Genomic DNA, 20,839 nt, shown 5'->3' on the forward strand with positions numbered 1-20,839 from the left:
CCTGTATTCTTACTGTAGTCTGTTTTACAATCTTATGTAGTCTAAAAGCAGCCAATAAGAAATACAATAAAGAGGCTTTAATTATTGCCCTACTATCCTTATCCACTATCAGGTTAAATTATATATCCTTGTACATGATATAGCACTATGGCGAATAAGGTTAAGAACAGGGCAGGAGTGAGCTCTGTAATAGAAGCTTCATAATAAAAACAGCTTTCCAAAGCTTCATAGTAAAAGTGCTGTAGTTACCTAATGAAAACAAGTTTTAAGACTAAAACTCTTCTGAGTTTCAGTGCTCAGAAATTCATTGCTCAGAAATTTTGGGTGCTGTTTTGAAGTATTTTGTGTACAGGGCACTTACTTTATCTCATATGCTAAAGATTATGCACACTCCATTTTTGGAGTGGCATTGTAATACACCATAGCAATAGAGTTTAAAGGGTAAAATAGACTCACAGAATCACAGAATGGTTTGGGTTGGAAGGGACCTTAAAGACCACCTCGTTCCAACCCCCTGCCATGGGCAGGGACACTGCCCACCAGACCAGGCTGCCCAAAGCCCCATCCAGCCTGGCCTTGAACACCTCCAGGGATGGGGCATCCACAATAAATGTAATGTAATGGGGCATTCACAATAAATGCAATGTAAAAAGATGTTGTCCTTTAGATGGGAACTCAGATACGGTATTTTGGTTACAAATGTCTGGCCCTTTTTGTAGAACTCTTCAGGGGATTTATCACTTTTTGGCAAATGATTGCCAAGTAACCCAGTTACTTCTTTTTGAAGGAGTCACCTGCACTCCCATTTTTTTTTCCCCTTGCTTAGAAGTATGGAATATAAACATAAAAATAGATATCTCCCAAGGAAAGAATTACCCTGCCACATCTCCCTGCCGTTTTAAGGCCTCTCTGTCCGAGCTCCCCCCGTGGCCGCTGCTCTGCTCCTGCCCCCTGGCGGGGGAGGCCGGCAGCCGGGCTCCGGGGGCAGCTCCGAGCTGCTGCTTCTGCTGCTTCTCCTGCTCCTGCTGCTGCTGCTTCTCCTGCTCCTGCTGCTGCTTCTCGTGCTCCTACTGCCACTGCTCCTGCTGCTGCTTTTCTGCTGCTGCTGCTGCTCTGCTGTACAAAGACTGAACTGATGAAGGGAGATCTGTTTGTCTTGCCATTTTTTTTCCCCTCTCGGTAGCATTTCTATTCTGCCGACATCTTATGATGGGCTTGTCTGTGTCTCAGATTTGTTTAAAGCTCAGCAATCCTAAAAGTTAGGTGTTTTTTCTGCCGAAGCCACATTTCTGTATGTAGAGGGGCAGAGAAGACTGTCAGTGTGTGACAACACTCTCTTCACATTTGAACATTAATCCTGGCTTGTTGTAAAGAAAGGAAACAGGAAGCTCTCCCAGTCAGCATCAAAGTAATGTGTTACCTGTTTCAACGTGATAGAAGCCCCAAATAGGGGCATATTTGTTAGTGGTACTCAGGCTCCTAACACAATTCACAATTGCCTTTCACAGCACTGCTGACAAACCTTTTGGTATCTAAATCAAAGCTCCAGGCCATAATATTCTCAGCTCCTCATGTCTATCTCTCTGCTTATATAACCCATCTCCTCCACCGCACTTCCCCTGACCCACGTGGGGATGGATGGGGTGCTGCTGCCCAGTGCCCCGCTCTCTGCTGGCACCCCGAAGTGGTGGGCAGCTGTGGCCTCTCCCCGGTACCAAGAGTCATGCATGGAGGGGTTCTCTGATAATTAAACAGCATCACCACTGGGCTGAGATCTGGATTTAAAAAACACCAAATGCATGTTCAAAATGAGAGCCAATTGTAAAGGAATATGACTTTTCACCTTCAATGGCTCAACACAGTAAATGATAGCAGTGGCACTTTTTGATCCTCTGTTTCTGTGCTTATCTCCAACACTTCTCACTCTCATTACTAATAGCAAATCTGCACTCCATTTAATCTTAACTCAGTGCTAGAAACTGTCCAGGAATGGAAAATACAGTGGGGTGCTGCTTTGCAAACAGATCTGGTAATATCACTTAAGAAGATATAGCAGGCAGAAGGCTGGTGTGGGAACATGCATGACACAAATCCACATAATTTAAATTCTCTTACTGTTTTGATAATTTTTTATATATTTTTTATTTATTTATTTATTTGTTTGTTTATTTATTTATTTATTTATTTATTTATTTATTTTAGGTAAAGACTTACTTAAACATCTGTCATGTTTCATTTGCTGGTAGAAATGAGATGAAATCTGATGCTCCTAAGGAGTCCCTAAAATCTTTCCATTTATCCCACGTATCTGAGACTACAGTATGCACAGTGGATGTTATTTTGGTGTACTTTGCTGTGATAAATGCAATGGCCCCTAGCTCTAGTTTGTGTTAATGCCATATTAGTGTCAAAGGGTCATAAAATGAATTTGGTTTCTTATCAAGGCTTAGGAGCATATAGAATAGCAAAGCAATCATAGAGATGCAAATGGTAATTATCTCCCTGTTTTCTGAAGAAAAATGTATAAAATGGAGAAAAAGGTGGATCTGCTGAATTCTGATCATTACTCTGGAAACCAGTACAATGCTGTATTTACTAAGAGCGTTTAAGGACAGATGATATCACTGGAGCATGTAATCTAACCTCCTGCACATCACAAGCCCTTACCATTCTCAGCCATTCCTTTATCAGGCTTTATCACCAGAGTTTGACTAATGCTTATTTTCAGAAAGCCATTTTTTTGTGCTTTTGAAGTCCAAAATAAATTAAGAATTTGCTGCTTTTATTAGCAGCTTGCACCAGTGACTAATCTCAGCCTTAAAATGCATGCCTTCTCTGCAGTGTGAAGCAGCCTAGCTTCTCATTTTGCATTGCTGCTAACACATTTCCTTTATAGATTAAGAAGCCTATTCATTCTCAGTATTTCCTCCCTGGGAAAATACTGATATATTGTAATCAGATATTATAATCAGATGACATACCAGTCTTTTAAGTCTTTTATTTTATTTTATTTTATTTTTAGTTTGGCGGTGTGAGGGTGTTTTTTTTTTTTGATAAACTGAATAGATTATTTTAATGTTCATTCTGTGAGGCATTTTCTCAAGTATAACTTGAAAGACTCTAAATTTGCCAGTGTCTTTTAAAAACTATATCTCGACTATAAATAAATTAACAAATGCATCAAAGAAGTCTCTTTATGCCTAATTCCAGCTGAATTTAATTTCCTAGCTGTTTTGCATTCAAATACCTGTTTAAAAATACTTTTTTTCTTTTCATCATTCTTTTCTTTCCATCAAAATATTCTGATTCATTCATGCTGAGATGATGTACCAAACCGGGCTGTTCTAGGAAGAAATTAGTAATGGATTGGACATTTCATTGTGAATTGACTTTCTTTTTGTTGTTTTGTTTTCTCAATGATTTTGGGAAGGGGGGCATTTGCAGCCTTGAGGAGGAAGATGCTTTCTCATGACAGTTTTTATCTTGGTCATCCTGTTTTTACCACAAATATAAAATGTACACAAATGTTGTCAAGCTGTACACTTTTTTTTTCTCAAATTATTTCTTGCCAGTATTCAGAAAGATGTCACAAATGGTTGTGCCACAGCTCCTCATGCAGTCAGATAAATGATAATTTGTTCTCCAGAGCAGTCTGAGTGACTATGTGCTTTTATAAGACTTGATATACCTGAGACTCCATTATGTTCAGGGAATATACTGCTGACTCTCACTGACATACCATGACTTACTATGCATTTCTGAAATTAAATTACTTCTGTGATATTTTGTGGTGGGTTTGATCTGTTATTTTATTATTTTACAAGCTCTGACAAGAACTGCATATCATGTAAAACTCTGAGTGGGGTATTTTTTGTAATTTGAATAAAAAACCCACCCACAAATAAATAAAATGAGAAAAAATGTATTCTATGATTCAGCGTTCTTGATGTTTTTATTTATTCATTTATGCCTCTTTGCTTGTCTGGTAATTTGCAATGTGTCTGCTGGCCATTAGTTAAAATTATTGAAGTTCCTCTGTGCGCAGGTAGGAACCTGGTTTAATTTCATTACGTATTTTTCTTCTTGCTGTATTACAAAGCCCTGTGGTTACGTGTAGCTTCTCACACTCACTTATAATGTGGCAACACTGGCAGTGGGAAAATGCAGGGAAGGTGCTGAGCTTGGCCCTTCTGCTTTCCACTAGCCCTTTTAGCCTAAGGTAGAGCTGTATTAAATCTGCTCTTTACTGGATGAGGAACTGGTGGGGTTTTGTTTGTGTGTTTTCTTGAGCTGAGCCTTGTTGCAGACATACTATGGGGTTCCTCATCAGAATGGCACTGGTGAAACGATTCTCACATTTCCTTCCTAGCGTTACTTATAGAAATGAATTATTCTGCTTGAAAACGTCCTGCCAGTAATTTCATCAGATGCTGACAATTGGCATGGAAAATTTGAGGTTGAATTGGTTTAACAAGAAGCACTTGGTAAAGGGGACATAGTTTGTGTCTGTGCACACAGATGCATGCCTGATGTGCATAGCTGTTATGGCAGGTGAAGCTGAAGGGAGGAAATTGAATTAAAATTAAAGCAAAGTTCTTTCAATGGCACAGGCATGGTGCAAGGAAATATTGGCAAAATTGTATGACAACCTGAAATCCCCCAAACTCTCTGGAAAATAATCAGATAATCAGATCAACACCATTCAAGAAAATACTTTGTATTGCATCAACCACTTTTATATTGTTTTGGTACCTTTTTTTTTTTTTTTTTTTTTTTTTTTTTTACCAAGCTCTGTCTGCAGAAAATCATGGATTGCACAGCAACATACACTGATGGTCCAGATGCACCAACACTGTTCCAAATTTTTGCTTCTAACCTCATTTTATGGGAGTCAAGGCTCCGTTTGCACCTGCCCTGCAGGTGCTGTTGCTTCCAATTATGTGGCAAAATGCGTTTTGTTGTCAGGCAATGGGTGTTCAGCCTCAGACATTAAGAAGACCTGAATTTTTCTTCTCTCCACCACTATAACATGCTGACAACATCTGGAACAAAAAGCCTGTGGCAAAGGGACAAAGCCAGGGCCAAAGTATTCTTGGCTGAGAAGAAGCAGCACAGAAAATTCATCCAACGGCTCCACTGATCCTTGTCTTTGAAAAGCATTTCCACCCCAACCTCCACTGGCACACTTCAGAGCCCCTGTTATTCCCAGATATACCCGTTTGCAGGGAGAGCTGTGAGTCCAGAAGAGAAAATGTGCTACTGAGAACAAACTCTAGCCAGAAATTCACTCTCGGTTTGAGGGGGAATGTGCTCAGAAGCAGCAGTGGGTGGCAGTATCAACTTCTGCAGGCTTGAGAGCATGTTTGAGCAGTGCTGGCTGGGCCTACACACCTCTCCAGGAGCTCTTGGCCAGCAGCCATGCGGCCCTGTGACCTAGTTGCATTTCTGCTGCCCGCCTCTGGAGGGCCAGCTGTGGAGGAGATGTGGTGAATTCCTCTCATGGCTCATGTCTTCCAGAGGAGTAAAACTGGGACTGCTGAATAGCTGTTCCCTGCCATTTGACATTGCCAAAAAGAGCTGAAGATTTTAGTGCCTCCCTAGGCTGTCCGTCCATGCAGGGTTCTCAATCCACCTGTGTCTGCATTTCTTTCCTGACCCACTCTGTGTTATACTGTGTCTGGGAGAACCACATTTATTCTGGTTTACATTAAAGGTGCCTTTCATTTAGCTAAATGTAAGAAATAGTGAGGGTCCTTCTAGAAAAAAGGTAAAATAAAACAAGCAAGGTTTAGGGTTTGCTTTTAACCAGAGCTGCTCATGGAGGGAACTCCCAAGACCCTGGTAGTGTCTATTTGCGTAGGGCAAAAGGAAATTAGCACTTAGGCCTTTTGAAAACTCCAGAAAGGTGGTCAGATTAGCAGGCAGAGCACTATGGTGTGATGGGCTGAAATGGCTGTCAGCCCCTCTGATGCTTTCTGAAATCCTGATCTCCCTGGGGAAGTGTCAGTTAATGCAAGGAGAAGAACTATAGCAAGTTAGATCCTATTTTGGTTATAATAAATGTTCATTTTTAGCTACTGGAAATAAGCTTGTGACAGAAAAGCAGCTATTGTTCCCTGCTATCCATCTGTGACATGTCCCACCCACTTCCCCAGGAATAATTTCGCCTGTATATTTTACCTTGCAAGCTACACCCTTGCATAAGTTGACTCAGAGTTACTACTCATCCTGTCCCTGACCTCACCTGGCCTTTCCTGACAGCTGAAAAGACAACAGCAGCTTCACCGGAAGCACTTAATCTTTCCTCAAAAAAGTTGAGTCCCCGTGTACAACCTGACACTGTGCTACAAGATGGATCATTGCAGGAGACATTTGCAGAAACTTCGTATGTGACAATGAAGACAAATATTAAGCATCTCATGGGTTACCCATTCCATCTGCTTTCCAGAAGAGACAAGTTTGGTCCTCAAAAGAAACCAAACAAGGGCCACAACCTGTTAGGTCCTACAATGGAAATGTCATTCAAGTGAAACTCATGTCACAGATGGTAAACGTCCCAGAGGCTTCCTACACCAAGTCTGACAAGGTACCAACAGAGTCCCATAAAGTGCTGTTGTCTGACACCTCCTTGGCCCATGCCATGTCCTCTCATGGCATTGCCTCATCGACTTCCAAACCATTTAATTCAAAGGAGAACTTTGTAACTCCCAACTTAGAACAGCATTGTGATCACATGTATTTTACTTTGATATTTGAAGATAAGTGAGTGGGGAAATGGCACATGTGGAAGCTCCTCTGCACATGCTGTCACATCTAGTACATTCATGACCTTACGTGGTCCTTCTGACTGAAAGGATATAGATTCACATTTATCTCCAGACGTTAGCCTGCTTTTTTTGGTTTAGTACTTTCAGAGAGTAAAATCCTGTAGAGAATTGTTCCTTCTTACTCATTACCACAAAAGAGGAGGCTTTAGCAAAGTTTGTTTATTCCATGTCATGTTAAGTAAGTCAGTTAATAAAATGTCTTTTGGAAAGATTGTCTCGGGACAATGGAGTGAGCCTGGGTGCAGGAATACATTAATTGATTATGTAGAAATTTGTCCCAAAATAACATATCTACCTGTTTTAATTCAGGCTGGAAGATACCAAAATTCATGAATTAGCTCATGCACAGACTGTTTGATTTCTTGTGCAACATGCATGTGTATATTTGATTTAGGATATGTCTGTAGAGATAGATGTCTTGTGAATTAACCCAAAAATGCTATTTCACATGGAGCAGAATTATGGAAAAACGATGCTTCATATCAGTGATTTTTTTTTTTCTTCTTTCCTCAGCCATATTCTCCTCAGCTTTCTTTTGATCTCCCTTATCCTGTGACTTGGACAAACAAATGACTTCATCCCAGTATACAGATAGCTGACACACAAAACCAAACCAAATAAACAGTTTTGTCTTTTTAAGAAAGTAAATGTATATAAAATTTACAGTTGATTTGTTTTATTTCTGTATGGATAAATATATACATACATAATATATATATACATATACATATGTATATATATATACATACATACAAAGCCACATAAACTCATACAAATATATAAATATAAACATCCATAAAATTCTAAATACCAGATTTTTTTTCTAAGTTGTTGTCAATGCTTCATAAATTTATAAATATTTTACAAAATTTACTTTGACATATTGAAATCCCAAAGCATAACACTCATCTGCTTCCCTCACTATTCACTTGTGATTTATTTCCTGTCTGGCAAAACTGATTTACCACATCTATTATGATTGGTTTTATGTCACTTTTTAATACTTAGAATCCTTGATTTTTACCAAAGCTAATTTCCTTGTTAAATTTGTTTGAAGCAGTCTATTATGATATACTCCTCCAGGATCTGCATTTAAATTTGTCATTATTTTCCATGTCATTGACCTAAGTCCCATCCTTGTCAAACATTTCATTGCCAAGTTCTGCAGTGAGTAGGATGAGATTCAGTTGCAATGTGTTCTTCTTGAATCAGCCAGACACAAATAAGATCCCTTGTATTTTTTTTTCAGATTGTTTAAATAGCTCACACCTATGCAAATGAGTTAGTGTGAGTCATGAGGAATACAATAATCACACAACAGCCTCAAGGACTTTCTAAGACATTTTGCCTAAGCAAGTTCATTAGTTCCAAGCTTGATCAGGATCTGAACTTCCATTAGGAGGAAATGCTGAGGTGGTGTTACTTCTCATGGGAAGTAAGTTTTTTTTTTTATTATTATTATTTTTTTCTCCTTAATTAAACATCTCAAGTGAACCAGTGCAAGTTATTAAAAGAAAGGAAAAAAAAAAAAAAAAAAAGTAATATGAACCCAACATTGAGGAAAGAACATTGCTGAGTCAGCTACTATTACCATTTTTCTATAATTTATTTAGTGTTAAGGTCTTTTATCCAAGAGCTGCTGAGCTTCATTCCCTTATGACCTGGCAGACCCATGCTACACAGTAAAAGGAGCAGGGATCCGGCCTTGGCCCTGAGCATCCCACAGTGCTGAGCCTGGCTGAGGTACCTGTGAGTAGGATGGTCCTGCGTGACTGGCAGTGGCCATGGACCAGGAGAACTTCTGATAACCCATCTGGTCACCCTCTCCTTCTGGGAGGAGATGGGGAGACCAGCTCTCTCAGCAGTGCTGGCAGCTTTGGCAGGTGAATAGAATACCTCTTTTACATCTGCAAATGGCCAGATGCTTAGAAAGAGGATCTCACCTCAAGAGAGAGTTGGGGACCAGCACTCAGGACGCTTCCCCTTTGGAGCTTGCATAGTGGCCCTGGTGATTCTTCAGGGGATTCTGAAATGTAGTCATGTCTGCAAGGTTGGATAAGGTATGCCTGCTGCCTTGTATTACTGAGCCTATGCACTAAGTAGTCTTTTCCAGGATTCACTACTCTTAACCAACCAAAAAAGCTAGATTTTTATGTTAATTATGAAAATAACCTTCTTTTGGGGGGATGGGGGAAACAATTGCATTAACAGTTCATAAAAAATTTCTTGTGTTGAAACAAATCAGTCTTTTCTTGATCCGTTTTCTCAACTTTGTTCACTTAGGCCTTGCTTTCTAAACCCCTTACAATACTTGTTGCTTTCTTCTGAATTTTCTCAATGTGCTTCTCAATTACACCAAAATAGCATTTAATACTATTATACTATTGGAGTCTAAGCTGAAGACAGTGGGATTCAGAGAGTTTGTATCCTGCCGCTGCCCACACATGGCAGCCTGGTTCCTAAATGCAAGCACACAGAAAGCACCCTGCCCTCTGCCCCAGCCCCACTGCATTTCAAGCCTAGGACAGACACATGCTTAGTCTTCACCTCACTCCTTAAATGCTCTCAGCCTGTTAGAAGTCCTTAGACACCAGACATAGAGCAAAATGCAATGGCCATGGAGATTATTATTAAGCAGCTTGGCCGGAAGAGGAAAAGGCATGCCTCAGCTACCCAAGTTTGACTTTTCTGTCTCTGAAGTCTCATTCTTTCTGTGGGTAATTTGTTTTCACTTGGTCTGCAATGTCAAGTCCAATAATGTGTGCGAGCCACAATTTAAGTTTGTGTATACAAGGATGATTACACTGCACAGTAATTTGTTAAGCCACACTAATTTAATTATATGCAAATGCATTCACTATTAATTTTCCCCTTTCCTTAAGAGCATAAGATTTAGCTTGCGTTGATTTAGCATCATGTTGACTCTTAGTTCACTTGTGATCCACCACAGCACATCTTTGCTGTACTTTTTCTAAACCATATATTCTGTCACCTCTGAGCTTGATCACAACTTTCTTGGTATAGTTTTGCATTTACTTCTTCACTGAATTTTGTCACACCGGATTTAGAAAAGGTGTCCATTCTTTTGGAGATCACTTTGAGTACTGATTGTATCCTCTATATCAACTGTAACCTCTCCCAGGTCAGCATCAACGAATGTTAAAATTTTTATTCCCTCATCAGATTTGTCAGTGAAATTACTGTGTAGTACTGAGACGGGGTTAGATTTTTGTAGGATTCTTGCTTTTGCTCCCATTTCTGATTTTAAAATGGGTCAAGGATACATACATAATTAAAATAATATTTTCAGCTCCTTCAGATTTCATTTTACAACAATTCCATTTAGATAATATTTTTCTAGTTTTATATTAAAATGTTACATTGAACCTGTATCAAAAGCCTTAATGAAGTGAAGATCTATCACAACCTACTGCTTTTACCTAATCCATTAGGCAATTATAAATTGTTTGTTTAAAAATTCACTGCAGAATCTGTCTGGGGATTATGTTAAAGCTGCACTAGGTTATGTAAGGCACTTGTCTACATTTCAAAATTTTCACACTTCAGCTGTGCTGCTACGATTAAAGCAATAACAGCCTTCCACAAACCCACTGCCAGTGTCAATGCAGTTCAGCTGGAATAAATATGCTAATTCCATAACATGTATTCTGCACCTGATTATTTGGTTCAGCAACTGAAATAAAATATGCCACATGCATGCTCCAGCTTTACTGACCTTACTAGTTCATCAGCAATGACTGTCCTCATTTATACAGGTAAGCTTATAATGCTCAGGCTGACGTGTAACCCATCTGTAGTACTGTTGTACAAGAAACAGCTTGCTTGTTAGTCTTGAGATCTTTTCCAGGTTGCAAAAAAAAGGATCACCCTATTTTAGGGAAGTCATGAAGGCTAAGACAAGCTAAACCATCATTGGAATTTCAGCTAAAAGTGATCAAGGCCTTTCTTAGTTGTAAAATATCACTGCAGGACTGATGCTCTAGGTCCTAATATCCACTGCTAGGAGACAGACAAAAACAAGAGCTAAGATGATCTAATGATTTCTCTAAGTTTTGTTTTCATCAGAATTGCTGACATACAACAGGAAAATTTTGAGCCTTCCATGACAGGTATTAAAGATGAAAATTATTTTATACAAATAATGAGCCAGCAGAGTACCGAATATTTAATTTTTTTGGTCTTTACTGCCAAGACTTTTCACAGCTTCTTCGTATACCACCTGTCCACAGAATACCTAGCATCATCCGTTAATTATTGAGATGTCAGCTCCTACCTCCAGTTGACTCATGCCAAAATTCATCATCTCTGTGTTAAATCTGAAACAAACATCTTTCCTGGACTCCCTGCCATGTGGGGAAGAGATCCCTGAGGGTATCTTCCAACCCACTTACCCACTTCGTAATCCTCTTTTTTTTTTTTTTTCCTGATAGCTATGAAACAATTGACAGCTGATAGGCCACTGCAGTGCTGCAACCACCACCCCTCATTTTAATGAACAGCGTCTCACTGTTTCACTCATTTTTTCTCCTATGTCTTTCTGTCTTCTGTTTCTTACCTAATGGCTAGGTTAACTCTTTGTGTTAAGGGAAATCTTTTTGTTTTGCAAATGTACAGCGTTGTCTTGGTCCACAGCTAGGGATCCTAAGTGTTGTGGTAGTATATATAACACCTGAGCAATAAAAATCCTGTGGTTTAAGGAACTAAACACTTTGACATAGGATTTCTTGTAACTCCTTTATTTAGACTCAGAGACTCCACACATCTTTGTTTCTTGCCTACCATGCCTTCTGTCATATTAAGAAGTGTGGCCAATGCAAAATATTGATCAAATTTTCTGCTAAGGTGCTTATGCCATTCCCTGAAGGAGACTTGTCTGCCCTGGAGGGAGCTGAAAAACATAAAATGGGCTCAGGTTCCTTTTGGCTATTAAAACAAACAAACAAAAACATACAGAGACCCTCCAGAATTCACCTTTCCAAAACAGTCTTCCAATTACTTCTGCCTTATAACAAATGCTTTACATTCAATATCAGATATTTTACACAGAAAAGAGACTATTATTCTTTCTGTTAATGACACACAATAGTCAAACCCAGTGCATGATATTATCTGCTGATTATGTTAATCAACATATATTGATAGTGTTGTATGGCCGATTCCATTATTTGCCAAATTATTTCAGAATTTAAATGTCTTCCTTTGAATTCAGATAAAACCCAATCAAAAATATTTTATTGAAAATGAATTTACAGATACTCAAAAGTCTACATGGCTAAAGTAATAATTTAGTGTGGTCTACAAATTGCCTAATTGGAAATGGGATATTTTAACTAATGCAAAATTTTAAATATAATAAAGAGTATACTCTATTTTTCTCAAAAAATTTAATTGCAGAATTATTTACAGGAGATGAACATAAACAATACATAAACCAATTGAAAGAGGCAGCTTCATAAAAGAGCCATGGGGCAAAACAGTGAAGCACATTTTCTTACAATCAGCTGGAGGTGAGTAGAGAACCATGAAAAAGAATAACTCAATAATAAAACAATTCTCAAATATGTCTTCAAAGTAACAAATAACATTCTGGTAAAGAAGATATTACTGAGAAGCAAGAAATTATTGTAGCAATGAAACAACATACTGTACATTCAATTTAGGTATCCTGCATGCTACTAAATAGAATTTATCAAAAGAACCATAAAAGCATGAGAAAGAGAATTACATAAAATAGTTTAATTCTAGTGAAGTGTAGCTTTATACAGATGGTGAATATTTGGCACTCAGTTCATCCTCATTGTTGATATGATTTCTTATGTATATATATATTTATATATATTTATATATACTTTTAATGATAACTAAACAGCTAGTTTCCTGGTTCTAACATTCCTTGAAATTCTATAGGAGGCATTTAATTTAGTCCTTAGGCCACACATTTGTTTATTTTGGCATGTCACAGGGCAAATGAAGATACATGTTTTGTCTCTGTGCAGAAAATCCTGCACAGTCATAGTGGCTTTTCTTCAGGAAAGAACGGTTCTAGAGCAGTATAAGTCAGATTTCTGGAAAGGGAAATTTTGTTAATTGAGGAAATTAATGTCTAAAGTGGACTAAAGAATACATACATGCGGAGCCCTTTTAAAATGAAAAGGCCATCTCTTAAATCTCCAGAGCACAAATCAAAGCATGGATATGAGCATGTGGATTCCACTGGTAACTATAAACAAAGATAATATTTGTTAGTGAGGACAATAGTCAGAGACTTGAACCTACTAGCAAGCCCTCTGCTCAGCTGTGACTGACTTGAAAAGAAGAACCACATCCTACAAAACCATTATGCAGTAGTTAACACTCTCAGTAAGTCCCTCCTACCTCAGCAGGGCTTGCTGAGTCAGATGCTGACCTTAATTTTATTGGTCCAAATCTGACCTTTCAGATTTCATTTATATAATTCTAAGAAGAACTATATATTCTCTAATGCAAATGAGATAAGAACACAGGCCAAAGCTCTGCCATAATTCATCTCACTAATAAGACATTTTAATGATAGTTCAGCTTGAAGAATGGGAAGTGTTGTGCTGAATGGGAGAAGAATAAGGGAAAGAGAAGAAAAAATTTTACTTAACAGGATGTGTTGGTGAATAATGACCATACCTTCAAATAAACCTCCACTTCATTTAATGTTAGTGAAAATATTCATGTTTTTATATTAGAGAAGTAAAAAATCCCCTCCAGCAACACCAGTTTAGAAAAATAACAATTTGGCCTTAATAAAATAGAGAATTAAATTGCCAGCTGATGAAAACTGTTCTGTTTGCTCAGTTCAAGTGCAAACTGTGTAGACACACTAATTTGTGTTATCTGTGATGTGACTTCAGAAGCCCAGTTCTGTGTCAGCAATGGGTAGTAATGGCAGAAACACCCATGTGTGGAAAAGTGGGACTCTGAACATGCAGTCTTTTTCTGTGATCATCATTTATAAAATGTGATATACATTTAATAAGAAGGGAACTGGAATATGGTTTTTAGATATAATGAATGTTATGGCCTCTTGCAGCTATTATAATTTTATTTTGTTAAGGGGAGCTGAATCAGCCTAAATATTCTGTCCAAATTCTATTTTGGGCAAGTTTCCATTTCAATTTCAGCTTTATACTTGCTGTCCCGAACAGCCTATTATGTGGTTAAACAGCTGCAGCATTACACCATAGAGGTAGCTGCGTTACAGAGAAAAACTAAGCAATTTTTGTGTATACAGAGGGCTTAATTCTTGCCCGGAGTCTGCATATGCATATGAATATGCCATAAAACAGCTGTTCCCAAAAGATGGTCCCTGGAGGTGAACATGACGAGCAGTTGCAGATGGGCCACGGGACTGCATGGGACAGTTGGCCCAGCACATGGCAGTGCCATGGCTCAGCTGCATGGAAGCCACACAGTCTGCAAGAATGTGAGCCTTGACTGTGGTTCCTGGGTCCAACTGTTTGGGAACCATGACACTGAAAAATTATTGTTATGTATATATGTATAAAATCCTCCTTCTGTTATCCGCAGTGTGAAATGGCTGCCTCTGATCTGCCTCTCCTGCCAGTGCTGAGAGGTGTCCCCATTGCTCTGTCACACAAAGAACCCTTAGGGTTACAGCTGAGTCTCAGTACAGAGCAATCGCCTGAATCAAAGCATAATCCTTATGCCTAAGTCCTGTGCTCCATGTTATCCCTCGTGCTAGCTTGGCTAGAGGGAAGAAGGGGAGAGAATTGGGCACTCTGAAGTTATGCAACACGTGGAGGCTGCTTTTGCAGCATGTGCCCCAGATCCATCTCTCTGGCTAAAAAAGCCACAGGGGATGCACTTGTGAAGGAGAGACTTGCTGAGATCTCTGAGCAAGAGTGCTCAGCTCCTGCGCTCACCACTGCCCAGGGCTCTCCTGGCTCCCTGAGGTGCCCTCCTGGTGGAGCTCCTTCATTGCCAGGACCTCGCTGCTGTCACAAACAGAAAAGGCAGAGATTGTTCTGAAAATGTAATTTATTGTTTTTCTATCCCTGCCTAAATCCTGGAGGGACATGATCAGCATCACCCTCTCCCCCTGCTTTGCTCAGGTTTTCCCTACTCATTTGGCACAGGTGTGGACCGTGTGGGTCCTCCCTGGGTGCTGGGAGGGTGATGTGGAAGGAAGCTTCCCCGCAGCATGGGGACAGGCAGGAGAGCCTTTGTCCCTGCAGGTCCCCAGGCCAGCATCCAGCTGCAGGCAGGGTAACCACCATCCCAACACCAGCTGGGGCCTGGCCTGGGGATTGCGTGTCAGCTAATAAAGTGCTTGGAGATCCTTCTGGATGAAAGGCACTGTATAAATGTAAGTCGACCTGCGATACTCCAGGAAGTACCTCTCTAGGCATTAACGAGTTTACTGCTGCTCCTCACCTTGAATGTAGCCTGCCACGGTGTCACCACAAAGCCATCTGCTCTGGGAACAACAATGGGAGTAACACTGCTTCACATTTCACTTCAGTTCTCTGCCTAATACAAAAGCTCCTGCTCCACAGGATTTCACGGCTTTTCAGCACGCACACCTTGGCACCTGGAGTTACCAGCTCAAATTCAAGACCTCGAATGGCCGTGCACAAACCTTGATGGGTCAAGCTCTGATGTGTACCCTGCCCACAATGCCAAAGAAGGACATCAAACCCACTGGCCAGCAAATGCAAGCTCATGATATTGGATGCAAACAGATGAGATGAGGGCATCTGGAGGGATGCCACTCCTCCGATCGCAGCAGGGCCTGGAGAGACCACAGGTCACTTATGGCACACAATCACTTAGGAAGAAACTATTCTCCTTGCAAACCACCAAATGACCAAAAGTTCCCTCACTAGATGCAGTGCCAAAGGAGTAGAAAGTAGAGTAATAATTTACTGATACAGCAGGACATGGGCTTATTTTAAAACAAATAATTTATATTATATGAAATGTATTATATAGACATGAAATCCACACACCTTCCTATGCACGCTTTAATTCCTTCCTGGTTAATCTAAAATCTAACATCATGACAAGGCTTAAGCATGAATTAAAATGTATTTTTTTTGGTATTAAACTGTACAACATTATTAATCTTTGCACACTGCCAAAGGCCATTCTGATCAGGTCAACAAGAAATAGTAAAACACTCCATAATATACTTCACCAATTTACAAAGAATTTCAAATCTAAAAAAATATACAAAGCAAAAAATAAGTATGGCAGATATCAACCAGTCAGGTCTTTTTCTTTATTTAACTTTTCACAATTCTGTTTATTATACTTGTGTTTTACAGGCAATGAAGAAATGAACAGAGACTTTCTATAATTTTTATCAGTTAAAATAAATATTAATCCAATTAGTATTCAATTAAACACTAGACTATTTTGCTATATCTGGCTGTTCTGTGTGGATGTACTCCATGATGTCTCTAAGCAGAAAGTATTCTACTTTCTATCTTTATGTTTATTCATGCTCCTCCTACATTGGTTTTGTAACTGAATTATATTTTTATGCTGTGGGGTCAGATTGCAATTGATCTGTTTCTATGTTAAGGTACCATGTGCTGTGTTTCTCATGTCAGGGACTGAAAATAAAATTATTTATTTGCAACACAAGTATGATAAGCATAATGTTATTTTTCTAAGCTAACAAGATGTACAATATGTAGATAGAAATGGCTTTCTTGCTTTCTATGATAGAATGTTACCTGTACAAGAATTGAAGATATTGCACTTTGAAATATAACATGCACAGATAACATATTATCAAATCTTTCAGTAGGCATCTAATTAAATTTTGATACTTTTTTTTTTTTTTTTTTTCCATTCTTGTTTTTTGGAACAAAGGTGGAACAAACAGAAATCATATGCATCCAACATTTATGTTGAACATTTGCTTGTAATGGCATGGGAAATGTAGAATACAGGGTTGGCTTCATTCTTGCGGGCCTGAGAACATCCATTAAAATTGTAACATATCAAAAAACAATGAAAATATGATTCTAAATTAAAAGCTTAGATGGACTGCCCCAAGTAAGCATTATTATGTCAACTGGGATCTAAACACATCTGTAATCTTTTTTTTTTTTTTTTTTTTTTTTTTTTAACAATTTATCTTTACAACTGTCAGACTTTTAAAGTCTGATTAGTGGCAGGATCAAATGCAACTTGTCTTATCACGTGAGCTGTCCCTGCAGATGGGAGTTTTCAAACGAGTAAGCCAAGTGTGAATTATACAGGGAAATTAGAGAAAATGTATCAGCTGGCATATATGTATATAACAGCTTTATATATTTAGTTGTGTGTGCCTATTTTGTATTTCCTAAAACTAGGAAAGACACTAGCTTTAGTTTTATGTGGATATTTCTAATTAGCAGCTCCACATTAAATAATTTATCAGTTTTTGACACTAAAGATGCCAGTGTCTGCAAGTACATTTGTATTTAAAATAGTACAACAAATATAGAAGTAGTATCAATATTGTACACTACCCAGAATTCAGCTCTTTCCTTAATAGAAAATGCCTTGAAAACCCAAGGGATGGGAAAGATAATGTTTTCATCTATAGAAGAATATTTCAGGGATTTTTTTTTCTTTTTTCTTTTTATTTTTTTGCATTTTTGAAGGATATACATTCGTCTTGGTTTTTGCTTCCAAATATAGTTTAAGGCTATTTGGCAAAGTATATACCAGATATCAGGCTCAATTTACAGGGCTTTCTCCTCACAGAAACATCTCAAAACTTCATCTCTACAGATTCCTATCTTGAAGCTAAACGTGCTTTATTAGCTATGCTCCAAAGACAGAACTCATGCTTAGTACTATGCACTGTAGGAAAAAAGAAAAAAAAAAGAAAAAGAAAAACAACATAAAAAACCAGAACCAAACCAAAACAGATTAGAAGCAATGTCAGATCTGCATAACCTATGATAATTCATGTTTTCAGTCATCTGTCAGGCTGCAGGGTGTGTGGGACACGGATTTAAAGTGCTTGTCAGGTGAAGAACCAAAGTGCTAGAGTATAATTTAATAGCTGTTCTGCCTATGGCTAAATACATTGCATTTGTTAAAGCAGGTAAACAGGAAATGCAGTAGATGGGACTGTCTGTCTCACTGTGTTAATATTGTTTTGACCTAAAGTAGTATTCAGTAGTGTTCCAACCTTGGAGTCGGAGTCTGTGGGTTACTTATCTTATTGCGTCTTCACCTGAAGACAGATTCTAAGTGCTGGGTTGCTCAGTTGGCTCTGGAAGGTAGGTGAAGTGGCATAATTCTATCTCAATTTGTTTTGATTTAAAGCCTCTTAATTGTGGGAGTCACCACTTCTGATAACGAGAGGCTTGCAAATACATTCTTTTCCTTATATTCCATGGCTGGAAATCAGTTTTCTCTTGAGTCATATTTGTTACATCTGAAGCAAGCAAGAAGCATATTCTTGCTGTAAGTGATACTGCATAGAAAAATAGTTTAAAAAAAAAATACAACTGTAAACCACAGTTCACCTTTACCTTAACATAACCATTTAAACTTAGATATACTTACCACTCACATTCATATTTCTTAAACTGTTTACAACATCACAACTGGCATTTTAAACAAGCAAGATTTTTTTTCTTTTTTTCTTTTTTTTCTTTTTTTTCTTTTTTTTTTTTTTTTCTCAAGGATACCCTGGAAACTCAATTGATATAACATTTTGAGAGTTTGAAATATTACATGTAGCGCAGCTCTTGAAATAAAAGAGAGAAGGCTTATAAAATAAATGTTAACACATAAAAGAACTGTTAAAAATGCGATGAGTGTTCCAAAGGAGTAAGTATAACTTTTTCTTTACACATCTTGCTACAGAAGATCTAACTTTTTAAGGCTTCCATTTTCCTTTCACCCATCACTCAAGTCCTCTTGCATTATAATTTTGCTTAGGTTTCAGAGTGTTGTTACACTGCTAATAGCAAACATTTCTCAGTGGGCATTCCCAACACCACCAGACTTCTATGCTTCTTGGTTTCTGATGAACTTTGGAGTTTAAGTGGCTGGATATCCCTGTTCATCTCCAGAAACTTGACATGACATGAGAGGCCTAATGTTATTTTGCAGTAACAAAGATGAGGAGAGTGGCAGAGCACATGGGTAAATATTTTAGCTGGGTTCTAGGAAAAGAAACTGGAGGTCAGAGAGATAAATGGGTTCTTTCTTTCCTGCTCTTTACATTTGTAGCACCTTCTACTTGGATTAGCTAATGCCTCTAGTGAATGGTGAGATGCACCCATTTATAAGTTTGTTATTCTTATCCCTAATTATCACACATTTTATAAAAATATAAATAACAAAAAAGTAAGCTGGGTTCCATCTCAAGAGGTGTTTCTCGTTGTCCTCTGAGAATATACTGGATAAGTCAGGTCTCGACAAGCCCTATCCATTGTAGCTGATTGTAAGTCAGACAATAAATACAAAAGAAGTCGTTCTTGCGGTGAGCTCAGCAAATTCTGAGGAAATCAAAAGCATTCCACTGTGCTTATGGCACAAAGAACACAACAGCAAGGGCATATTTAGTGGAGAGAATGAGACAAAAATTACCAGGTAAGTGACAAACTGTACAAGCATTTTGTCTAAAAAAGGAACTCTGCAGCATTCTGTCTTTAAAGCCGGGTTTGAGCCTCTGGGATGTAAATCTCGATGCTGTCTGCACGCTCTGTGGCTGAATTCTGCCGGAAAGAGGCTGCTCTCTTCGCAGCCATGAGCCGTCTTCTGGCTTCTTGTCGCTGCCTGTCGGGTAGGTCCAGAGATTTTTCTCTTGTGATGGGGAATTTTCCTTTTGGGGGCTTCTTTGGTACAGGAGGAGGAACCTTTCTTTCTTCCTGCAATAGGAGGTGAATGAGTCGAAGGTGAATGGTGTGTGGAAGACAGCATCAGCAGAACATGCAAATTGAAGACATACAAAGCAAAATACTCATTACATACATCAAGCATGCTCACTTTGCGCTCTCAGATCAGCTTATTAATGGATTACGTGAAGGGCTACCCATTCTAGAAACACTGACAGAGACTTCAGCATAAATTCTGTCGTCCTGTGCCTTCAAATAGCTATGCTTCCTTTCACTGTACTTACAGGTGTCCTTCACATGCAGTCTACATACCTCACTTTCACATGAATTTGTTTAGTTTCAGCTGACACACTATTACATTCATTATAAACAGAAACACACTGGCTCTCCAATAAGAATTCAGCGCATCTGTGTGGTTTGATCAAGTGAAAAGACTGTCAGAGATTAGCAGGACTGAATTTTTAATTAAATTAATCATACTGAGTTTAGCCTCAGCTGGATATGAGATAGCAGCTGTGTATACATGTCTGTTAGTTTACTCTCCTCTATGAATTGCTAAATGGAAACATGCAAGCACCAAACAGAGAGAGAACATCCGGCTGATTGTTCTCCTTGTTAGCCTGGACCATTTTAAAGAAAATTATGCTGAAGAATTAGCAAAATATAAAGTGAGAGTCAATAGATTTTGCTACCAAAGTAGCTGTAAATGGCTTCTGCAGGTTTTATATCAAGAACTTTTCTGAAGTATGAAATTGATATTTTAGTCCATTATAGATTGTGGAATATCACATAAGGACCTTAAAAAGATATTGCAGAATCACAGAATAATGTCATAGTTTAGGTTGGAAGGGACCTCTGGAGATGATTCAGTACAATACTCTATTCAAAGCCCACTTGAAATTAGACTCAAGTTTGAAGTTAAAACACTTTTTTTTGGTCATCATATATAATACTTGGCTGAATATCTCCGAAGATGGAGATTCCACAACTTCATGTGTATTGTATGGTTATTATGATACATCTTTCTGCAGGATCACTTCTTACAGTGGTTGTAATAGTTCAGAGTATGGGCTGTTCCTTATGGAGAACACAGTTAATTTGAGGCACAGCAGGATTCAAATAATAATAAAAAAAGAACTGATACAC

General features: G+C 38.5%; 1 protein-coding gene across 16 annotated transcripts in view; it reads right to left on the reverse strand.

Annotated features, from left to right (window-relative positions):
- Positions 1–12,215: 12,215 nt before the first annotated feature.
- DLGAP2 (DLG associated protein 2) overlaps positions 12,216–20,839 on the reverse strand; it is a 325,073-nt gene continuing 316,449 nt past the window's right edge. For all 16 annotated transcript variants that reach the window (XM_035323317.1, XM_035323321.1, XM_035323318.1 and 13 more), the window contains one exon: positions 12,216–19,726. In XM_035323317.1, the coding sequence (XP_035179208.1) occupies positions 19,508–19,726 (219 nt within the window). In that variant the 3' untranslated portion in view covers positions 12,216–19,507. The remainder of the gene's footprint in view (positions 19,727–20,839) is intronic.

Source organism: Oxyura jamaicensis, chromosome 3, assembly GCF_011077185.1.
Source record: "Oxyura jamaicensis isolate SHBP4307 breed ruddy duck chromosome 3, BPBGC_Ojam_1.0, whole genome shotgun sequence".
Taxonomy (NCBI): domain Eukaryota; kingdom Metazoa; phylum Chordata; class Aves; order Anseriformes; family Anatidae; genus Oxyura; species Oxyura jamaicensis.